Source organism: Ruditapes philippinarum, unplaced genomic scaffold (genome assembly GCF_026571515.1).
Source record: "Ruditapes philippinarum isolate M1 unplaced genomic scaffold, ASM2657151v2 ctg4855_1_1_1_1, whole genome shotgun sequence".
NCBI classification, from domain to species: domain Eukaryota; kingdom Metazoa; phylum Mollusca; class Bivalvia; order Venerida; family Veneridae; genus Ruditapes; species Ruditapes philippinarum.
In genome coordinates, this window is record NW_026865821.1 from 50181 (window position 1) to 61895 (window position 11715).

At 33.0% G+C, this 11715-nt stretch overlaps 1 protein-coding gene across 1 annotated transcript; it reads right to left on the reverse strand.

Annotated features, from left to right (window-relative positions):
* Positions 1 to 617: 617 nt before the first annotated feature.
* On the reverse strand, positions 618 to 10305 carry LOC132730416 (uncharacterized; the record flags this gene model as incomplete). The annotated part of the gene is made up of 7 exons (XM_060716336.1): positions 618 to 1291; positions 4399 to 4866; positions 5480 to 5666; positions 7911 to 8093; positions 8786 to 8898; positions 9746 to 9875; positions 10237 to 10305. Coding segments are annotated over 7 exons (1299 nt in total), but the record flags the coding sequence as incomplete, so codon positions are not given.
* Positions 10306 to 11715: the final 1410 nt, after the last annotated feature.

Here is an 11715-nt window from a genome sequence, read left to right on the forward strand (position 1 = left end):
TCTGTTGTTGGAGAGCCCTAACGGTTACGAGACGTGGACGTGAGAAACTCACGATCTAAGTGAGGGGCCCGATATTATCACGTTAAACATTTACAGACGACCAAATAGAGTGTTACGTTACTGCTCAGTTTTTCTAATTTAATGAACAACAAATAGCAAAGACCTTAAGACCAATATCCCAGAGGTGATATTTTTTCTTTTGTTTTTACAAAGGTGGAAAAAGAAAATCGGTTCAATTAGAAAGACAATATTGAAACATCTTGAGATTTGAAAAATAACATAAGTTCACTTGTATTTAATGTATTACAATACTGCACCTTTGTTACGTCGATTTTAATAGGATAATCGTAACGTGAATAAACGGAATATATAGCACTCTTCAAATTTATATATAATGGGCTTGTAACGTCATTTTGAATCAGATAATCGTGATGTTTATATAATCAAAAAAAACGGCTGCAGTCGATTTATGAAATAATTTTAATATTTCTCTTATAATGCCAACTTTCGCCCGACCTTTTATGGAGAGAAAAAGACAAATAAAAATATTTCTCTTATAATGCCAACTTTCGCCCGACCTTTTATGGAGAGAAAAAGACAAATAATTGCAAACGATGTATTCTCAAAATCAACGCTTTTATTATTGGAAATGTAGACAACAAACATTAAACTTAATAATACCATGGTCCTTTACATGGCAAAGAAAATGATAATAATGAAATGTTTCCGGTTCAAAACAATTTTTATATACATAGAGAAAGAAATACATAGAGATGAAATATTAACCTTTTTGACATACATTGTTAATAACACTTAAATTGACACTTAGTCTCCAAATTTGTCACAATATAGACAGATTCTGGTCAAGTATCTCACGGATTAAAGTATTCTGTCTTTAGCAAATATTCCTGACGCATGCATCAAGGTTCACGGCCAACACACACAAAAAGAACGGGAAATTAAAACAACACTTTTTAGGGAATTTCACGGAAATTGCCGATTGGCAATATAAATAATTACATCAATATCACAGATCTGCACGTCACAATATACGCAAACACAATGACTCATGTTTCAAGTTTCTGAAAAGTCTGATTTCTTATATAACATTATATATTATATCACGAACTCTTTCGCCACTATTAGTATCTTTCTTCGTCATCAAGATATCTGTCTATAATATTTCTTTTATCAGGGCTGACGACTCTAAATTTCTTATACAATATTATTGCAGCAAATCCTATTACAATGCCGACAATCACCATCACGATCGCAATTCCGGCAACTGCACCTATAATAGAATATATGAATAAACAATAACCACCTATTCGATATTATGTCATATTATACTAGTATCTCACCTAAACCTTTTACTATATAGCATAATGTCACGTCACATGGCTTTTTTATATATCATCCTCGAAATGAATATCACCTAGTCAATATTTTTGTAATATTTCCCAAGGGCGAGTAATGTATAAAGACTTTAAGAAAAAGGAATGTACGAGTCCTCTCCGCTGGCCGCCCTGCTGGCGTAAACTCGTTACTCTTTTTAAATGTTTTACAAAATTAATATGTTGGTTCGGTATAATAACAAATACTAAATGTCTGTAAGGGTAATTGTGCACATAAGCAGCCCTTTAACTGAAAAATACCATCGGGGGAGGTTGCTTATATGCACTATTACCCTGACAGACGTGTTATTTTTATAATGTTGCTATACCATATACCAAAATGGAAATTGCCATCAGTATTGAGCAAGGCCAGCCTGTCTGACCAAAGTCTATATATTGTAAGCAGATCAAATACAATTTTTCATCTAAATATTTGCAAAAAAAAAAGGTTCAAAAACTAGAAACTGAAAAAGTCTATTTCAAGGGGCAGGACGTGAAGTGGTTGCACACTTGGTTCAAGCGAGCGAATTGGTTGCAAACTTGACAAAATGGCAAACACGGCGTGATTTTTTGAAACGGGTGAACGAATTTTTGCCAGGCAAGTGGGTTTCTTTGTTATTTTGAAGTTCATTAGTATGTCTATTCCATAATGCAATATATATGCCACACTCGATTAAAGGTTTCAGCATCCTAGCTTCTGTTTTGACGAAGTTATTGAAGATATAAACTGATCATGTAGATATTTTGAAATTTGACATGTGACTGTTCTGGTCGCTTTTTCTCCTAATTTATTCGAATTTGTAAGTTTTGAACTGCATTTAACAATAACAAAATATGTTTTCTGTCAATGCAGTACAAATGGTTTAGTTTGCAAGTCCGAAGATAACGTTCAATACACAAAAATATCTTGTTCAAGCACATTTTGGTTGCAGACTTATACTTCAAGCATTTTTGGTTGCAAACTTATTCTTATTCTATTGAAATCCATAGTAAAACTTTGCAAAAGGATTGTAGTAGTTTATATTTATTAACCTATTTTCAATGGCAATTATTGACATTTATGTTCTTTTACTTGTTTTTGTTATAAATGTTATTTATACTTTCTTCTTTTACAACAACTATGCATTTTATGTTTCAAATTACATGGTCCTCAGTTCAATACTATAATCATCAGTAAAAGCCTGCAAACAAAATAATAGCACATAGAAGAAAAATATTTATTGATACTTCAATTCTAAAATATGTCATCATATGTAAAATGCAAATGAAAACTACATACAAAACAAACGTATGTGAGAGTACTGCTGTATGTAAGTGAATTATTTTCATCATAAACAGAAGGACATGTGCACACATACGATGTTACTCTGCAAAATTTCCAAAGTTTATCAAAACCACAATAAATGTTATTTGTTTGTTTCGTATGTAAAGATCAGCAGTTGCTTTAGACATAACGTATGTAAATGTACTTATAAACCAAGTTAAAATGACATGCTTGTCTACAATATTTCGGATTTGATGTACATATCATATATGTCAATTGGTATTCTAAAAATTATTTGACTATTAGATCATAATATAACTGATATACGATTGGTAATTTACATTGACTGATATGTGACAAAATTACTTAAAGTCATTGTTCGAGTAAGGGAATTTGGAAGATGTTTCGATTGGTCAATAATAAGAAACAATTTAAAGAAACATGTGAATAATGCCCTTGTGTCAATGCAGTTTGTATCTACTATTCAAATCTCAAAAAAAAAAGAACAATAATGAAAGCTGTTTGTTGCTATTTTTTTCTTCTTTTCCTTTACTGTTAATCATGCCAAGATAAAAAAGTCCTAAGACTATGTAAAAAGAAAAGAAGTATATCGAGGAGAAAAAATGATGAAGATAAACACAACTGTGAACTTCAATTTAGCATATTGTGTTATATATCTATTTGAAAGACCCTGTGTTAGGATATATCTGCATGCACGCATGCACAATTTGTATATATATTTCTTATTAGATGAACGGGTATAATTGCCTTAATATTGCTTTTTTTTAAAAAAAAAGATAAGTTATTCCTCGCTAAAAATACTCATGCCACATTATTGACACAAAAGTTTGCAACCAAAAATGCTTGAAGTATAAGTCTGCAACCAAAATGTGCTTGAACAATATATTTTTGTGTATTGAATGTTATCTTCGGACTTGCGAACTAAACCATTTGTACTGCATTGACAGAAACATATTTTGTTATTGTTAAATGCAGTTCAAAACTTACAAATTCGAATAAATTAGGAAAAAAAGCGACCAGAACAGTCACATGTCAAATTTCAAAATATCTACATGATCAGTTTATATCTTCAATAACTTCGTCAAAACAGAATCTAGGATGCTGAAACCTTTAACCGAGTGTGGCATATATATTGCATTATGGAATAGACATACTAATGAACTTCAAAATAACAAAGAAACCAACTTGCCTGGCAAAACTTCGTTCACCCGTTTCAAAAAATCACGCCGTGTTTGCCATTTTGTCAAGTTTGCAACCAATTCGCTCGCTTGAACCAAGTGTGCAACCACTTCACGTCCTGCCCCTTGTATTTAAGACATCTAACAGGCTAAGGTTTAGTAGTCTTAAGTTTTAATCAGTACCTAGAACGATAAATGGGGGAACAAAGGAGTAACTTGTACTTGTAACACTGTATTAGAACTAGAATTGTTTAATATTGAGTTAACCAGTTAAATTCTCCATATGAACAATTTCTTTCCCCATCAAAGCGATAAAAGATATATACTTTAAAATAAAAACCTTCAAAACCTATATCGATACCTTACCTTTCTCGATTTTAAATGGTGGTGTTGTCATATTAAATTAAGGAATTACTTTTTGTTAAGATTTGCTTAGAGTTAATAGTTTTGCTGGTGCCGTTTGTATAATGATAGTAAAGTTTCATTTTCATTTATGTTAATTCATTTATTTCCATAGAATGCAATATTTAAAATAACTAACCTCCTTTAACTCCGGAGTCACTATCACTTTGTTGACTTTGCTGATGACCTAGATGTCCTTCAATGTTTGGACACGGAGTTGTTGTTGGAGGAGTGGGACAGTTCGTAGTGCAGGGAACAGATATACAAGGTTTGGTTGGTGGGCATGACAGTATCGGGCAAGTCAATTTCGGACATGTTACTTTGGGACATGGAGTAGTCACTGGGCATGTTTTATTCATGCACAAGCTTGGAGCAGGTGTCGGACAAGCTGACGGTACTGTTGGTTTAGGACAAGGTGAAGGGGTAGGACAAGATGCACATGGTTGAGGTGTAGGGCATGTTTTAATGGGACATCCACGATTATTTACCGTGGGACATGTTGAAGGAGGGCATGTTATTTTTGGGCATTGCGTTTGTGTGCTGGACGGTAATGTTGGGCATGGGGAACTTGACGGCGTTGCACATTTCGGCGTAGGGCACGTACACGCTGGAATTAAAAAAAAATACAATTCTCATAATATTCATATTTTGTAGTTAAATCTTTATAAATTGTGTTAAATTAACTTCCTTCTATATATCACTTACTGAGTACAATCGATTTGACTATATGAAAATAAAACATCCTTGTTCATTCATGTACTAATTTGTAGCAGATTGTCACTAAAGTAGGACATCGTTTCATGTAATATACAGCCTCTCTTTGATGAGGTTCTACATGTATATCCGTCGTATTTATAGTCGGATGTCTATAGATAGAACTCCACAGGAAGGTATATTCGGCGGGTTTATGATGCACATGTACCATCAATGTATAAGAAGTGAAAAATAACTTAAGACATTTACAAAAGCCAAAACACAAAATTACTAGTAAAAGCCAAGGTAAAACCGAAGCATTCCAATTCAGGAAAAGTGTCGATGACGGTAACGTTTGTTTCTTTGGTGAACCTGCGCATTAAGTTGAAAAGTCCTTAACAATAATGACAGGCTATCACCGTCTAAAGACCAACTACATTTTTACCTATACTTAAGTTAAAATGCGGGATTGTTGAAATGCAAATATTTTTATATTAAGAGGAGTTATTAAATGCTTATAAACTCACGTGTTTGCGTGGGTAATGTGTCCGGTGTATTGTATTTTGTTGGAACCAATGGTTTCGCTGTGGTGGGTATGTCCGGAAGTGGCGGAGTTGCCTCTGTTGTTGATGTCGTAGAGGTTGTAGTAATAGCCGCAAACTCTTGACTGTAGTCGATTTTTAAAATACCTCGACTTTCAAGTATGACAGTTTTCTTGAAAAAAATGAACATTACATCAAAACACAAAATCGGCTAGTATTTTTGTTAGTCTAACACTGCCGGGGTAAAATCGTCATATAGTTATATACGCAAAAACTTGCAAAACGTCCGTTGTTATTAAATAAAAAACGCACTAAACGTTTTTCCCGCCCTTTATATAATGCATTTATGTTACGATGCGCATATTTCGTTCGTCCCTGAATCCTGGAGCCTCCATCTCATTTACACAGTCAACATTTTTTTTTACATTGTTTTTTTCTTAAACCATTTTTGCAAATGGTAAATTTCAACAGTGTTGATTTCAGCTAATTTTAATAGGGTATCATCGTTACAATTGAATTTGATTGTTTTCTGGTATAATAATGCACGGTATATTTTCAAACATTCGTGATTTCGTCTTTCGCATGACATGCTGTGCAATATGTACACATTACAAACACAACACACAGCACTAATAAACATACATAGCTAGAGATTTTTATTGAAATATTGCTCTATGTTAAATGTAAATACATGTTCAAATGTTTATGTTTCGAATAACCTATTTTACATTACTATAATAAACAAATAAGACAAGACATTTTGGACTGGGTTATGTGCAAAAAGATGATAATTACTGTGCATTTTCAAACTATTTTCATCTCAGACTACAGAGACAATATATTTAAATCGAGTGACTTAAAATCTTGCGTCCATTTGTATATGCACACGCAGAAGAAACCCCCAACAGACAGCAAGGTTACTTATAAGCCCATTTGGCCGGGTGTTATTATCATTACTATAGTATAATTATTTATATAGTTTTGTAAATATTGTTAAAACCACAGGTGCTAGTGGCATTGATTTGACCTAAAATGTGTTTGACCTTGTTATTTATACAATAAAATACCAATATATTAAAAAAAAATTAAAATTTTTTTTTCACTGTTATATTATTATAGACAAGGTATGCAACATTCAGGTACGAAAATTATGGGTACGCCGGTTATCTGTGTTAAAATTTTTCACCGGGCGGTAATATCGTCGGATTTTTGCATGGAATCAATGCACAATATATTTTTCTATTACAATTTACTATTTACAGATCCCCAATTAACCGCTAGTTAATGTTTTAAAGCCCGAAAGTAAGAAATCACCCAGGTCCGAAAGATGAGACCGTCATGACATGTACATTGTAAGCTGGTATTTACGCTTGAAATACATCAACAAAGAGATCAAACGGGTCGAACTCACATGCAAGCAACTGGATTTTACATACTTTTAAATGGTTTTATCCTCCACGAGTGGCACTAAGTCCTATGTGCCCGTATTTTAAGAAAAATTCTACATGTATAAGGTTATTCCTAAATCGGAAGTGTTCTCCCGCAACACGTGCTTGGTTCCCTGTTCCGCTCTTTGTCAATGTATGTGAAACGGAGGCCGGAGAATACTTCCGGTAGGAATTACCTTCTAAAAATATCGTCTACATGTAGGATATTTCTTTAAATACAGGCTCATAGGACTAAGTTCGACTCGTGGAGGATAAAACCATTTAAAAGTATGTAAAATCCAGTTGTGTGCATATGTGTTCGACCCGTTTGATCTCTTTGTTGATGTATTTCAAGCGTAAATACCAGGTTACAATGTACATGTCATGACGGTCTCATCTTTCGGACCTGGGTGATTTCTTACTTTGGGGCTTTAAAACATTAACTAGCGGTTAATTGGGGATCTGTAAATAGTAAGTTGTAATAGAAAAATATATTGTGCATTGATTCCATGCAAAATCCGACGATATTACCGCCCGGTGAAATATTTTAACACAGATAACCGGCGTACCCATAATTTTCGTACCTGAATGTTGCATACCTTGTCTATAATAATATAACAGTGAAAAAAAAATATTTTTTTTTTTTAATATATTGATATTTTATTGTATAAATAACAATGTCAAACACATTTTAGGTCAAATCAATGCCACTAGCACCTGTGGTTAAAACACAAGTCCTTGTAATAAATGATTGCCTTATCTTATTTACACTTTGCTTTAAGACAAAACAAAATATATGATTTCCTATCTATTCTTTTATAAAAACCATTGATACGTTTATCTTAGTCTAATGTTCCGATATAACTCAAGGATGAAATTACAAACAAAAGAGAAAAAACTACCCATCCCAAACAACAACAACAACAACAAAGCATGCGATCGAAAATTATTCGAACAGGAACATGTATGGGAAAAAATCTATAATATACCTGATGTGTGGTACTACTGAGTGTTATACGTAACCTTCCGCCAATCTGACCCTTCAAGAATTCATACGCGGCTTCCATTGTGTGTTGTTGGCGCGGAGGCGGGACAATCCTAGGGTTTGTCAAAGGGGAGTTCTCCAACAACATGGCGTCAACATATACGTCACTTATCCCCACGAATTCAATCTATAAATAGCACAGCAAAACATGCACATAATTACGAGTATAATACGATGATTAAGTGTAATATTGCATATAACCTTTTTTAGATGAATCATTTCAATTTAAGATTTGTCAAAGACATAAACATTTGTCTTAAAAAATATAATACAATGGCATGTCTGCATAAGGCTTATAGTTATATTACAGTCAACATAAAATTAAGCATGATTTTAACATATGAAATATTAACATAAAGTATATACCAAACATAAATCATTTACTTTATTCGAATAAAAAGGAGATCGACTGACCTAAAAAAAACATAGCAATGTCACAAGGGTAATGCCACATCACCAGGTTTTCAATAATTACAATGCCGGGGATCTTTGTTCTAGTTCGAAAACAAACAATTGAAGTCGAAAATATATTTAAAGTTACAGTGACCTTGAAGCGATCTAAAGGGATGTCTCAATATATGCTTGCTATACATCAATTTTGATTACAGTATCTTATCCTTAACTCTAGTTATTGAACAGAAACTAATTTTCTGTTTTAGTAAGGGTGACACTGACCTTGTCCCCAGTTTTATTCTGAACTGTAGTTATCAACCGAAAACCTCCTGTTTGACGCCTGCCTGCCAGTCACTTGCCAATCTAATTATCACGATTCTAAAAATTGTAAACCTTGTTAAATGCTGAAATTATCTTAAAACTTACAGATAATTTTGAGAGACGTAACGGCGGAAGAAAGGCTGCTGTAACAAGACGTGAATGAAGCGTCTCTTTTAAATAACTGTAGCTCACTGTGTCCAGACTTCCATTGTTAACCACTGAAACAATAACAATGGAATTAGTTTAGAAAAGGACGGACCCTTCACGACTGTTACGTTATCTTTTTTGTCCATGGTATATCATAAAGGGAAGAAACTTTGTTTTCTTTGTTTTTGGTTGTGTTTTACGTCCCACCAACACTGTAAAGGTCATTTGCAACTTGCTGGCTTTACTGATGGAGGGAGACCTTGGATGCCCTCCCGTGCCTGGTCTCGGGCACGAACAAGCTTCATACCTTCCTCACATACAAACAAATCTAAAAGTTCGTTGCGGAATTTGAACTCACAGTGGTAAGGGGCAAGTGGTTTCAAGCCAACTCTGACACGGACACCGCTTTATGTTTGTAAATCTTGAACGCACAAATATGCACGATATAATGAAGAAGTTCATGTTTAGTCAGAATATAACTGAAAATTAAAATTCCATGCGATTCTTAGCACGATTTGTGTTAAATGTGTGACTATTTTTGTGCCATTTTGCACAACAAAAATGATCATTCTGAAAATAAAAATGTGAGCAAATAATCTTAAACTATGCACACAAGTTGTTGGTTCAAACCTACATAAAATGTTAAGCAAGTCCCTTAAGATATCAAACTTGGGAACTTTTGTAAAGAAATTCATGTAAAAAAATGTTGACTTATTATTATTTATTTCTCAAGAAAAGAGGAATATATATAATTAAAGTAAATCGTAAATGACAGCCAGAAAAAAAACTTCCTTTCAAATAAACATACTGTAAGAACCATGCAATTGAATAATAATACGCTACGTGTAAATCTCAAGAAAAACCTCATTTTGACACGTATGGAAGATATAATCGAAGATTTATTTCTTTTCATTTTACCTGCAAAATATACGAGAAGTCTGTACTTTTGAGATGCCACAAAACATTGACCGACATCAAACACATCTTGGGGTGGAGGTTCACTGTTAAACTTGAGCACATTGTAAACTATCGGTCTGTCTTGACCTCCCTGAAATTCAAAACTTGTTCGATGTAATGTCGTGCAGCCTTCGTAGACTAGATTTAAATATCACATCGCGCTGAGGGTGATAAAATGAAATGTTAACCCAAAACAATTGATATCTGATTTATCAGTGGTGACCAATTCCGTTTGCGAAGTAATATTTCATTTTAAATACTTATTTTACATAATCTACAATTTTCAACAAAATTAGTAATGTAATCATTAGAACCACTATAAGTTGTAAGAATCTATGTGTTGACAAAATAACCCAACACAAAGATGCATTTATAAAATCTTATTCTATTGAACACATTGCACATAATTATTTAAAAAAAAAATATATTTCTAAAAAAATCAAACGTCGTACCTGCCATATATCTATTCTAAATAATGATGCTGGTTGTATAATCCCGCCGACGGCTTCTATCCAGTGATCCTTTAAAACAAATCGTTACATTATTAGCAGAGACATATACATGTATAACAGAGATAGGCAACTTCCTAGGCAGCTAAAATATCACGTGTGCCTGCTAAACTTAAAACTTGTAGCAAGTAAAACTTATTAACCAGATATCAAACTCATTAAAATAATACATTTTCTGAAAGCTTATGCATTTGTCCAAGCTGCAGGTAAAAATATTTACAGTTCCCATTTAAATTAATATTACATCAATTTTTAAAGAGAACTACTTAATAATTGTTGCTACAAAACTATTTATGACAAAAAACTGGCTCAGTGGGTATGTTCTGTCATGTTTTTCTTAGTGAAATGCATGGAAAGTTACCAATATTTTAACATGCAGCAATAGATAAAAGATTTACCTTTCAAATGGTATATAATATTAAAGGATCAAGTGTCCATCCATAAAGTTTTATTTGCTACAAAATGCCTAATTTTTCACTATTTGATAGCCATGACTGATATTTAAATGGAGTATATGGGAACTGCTTATCTCTGTTATTAGTTATGAAGAAGTTAGGCAGGTTAAACGGCCCAGTATTAACAGTTATTAGTTTATATAACCAGTGCCGTTAAGCAATGGTAATATTGCAAGCAGTCGACGTTTATATCGTACTCCCACAACCAATTTATATACGGAGGGGAATTACCGCCGTAATTATATGTATTGTTATGACATGTTTATCTCTGAATGCTTCAAATGTATGCATGTTAATTGCATTCTTATTCATAGATTTGCTTACTGTAATGTGAATATTTTAAAATATGTGTATATTTCTGCTTGCTTATTTAAGGATTAACTTTAAAAGCAACTACACTAAAATTGTTTTAAATAGTAATAAAATGGCAATCGAGCCGAAATTTAAACGTCACATGTTTGGCATTCTAAATTTCACAACACTACCAGTCGTATTTATTACTATGTCGCAAGACAATTTGGTGAATCGTAAAATATCTTTCTGATTGATTTTTAAATTACTTGATTGATAAAAATGATATTTTGCGTTTTTCGTTACTATTTTAGTTTTTTTCCAAATAATTTGAATACTTATTGCAGATGCGTTTTCACCTTAAGTTTATCTTTGGATTTACTGACAAAAAACAGTTACTGATACACACGTGTAATCAATCGTTACGAGAATCAAAAAGAAGGACGAAAAATAACTTGTAAAACTATGAAAAAGAACAAAGAAATAGAAAGATGCAAATTATCATCTCTAATGGAAGAAATATTTACTGTTAACTCATTCGGTAACGTAAAATCTCAACTTTACCATCAAGACTGCACAAAGTGATTTACACCAATGGCCAATAAACCACTACAATATCACTTTCAGAAAAGATGTGATCGTATTAAACATACAGAGTCCCCAGGAATTGGTCATA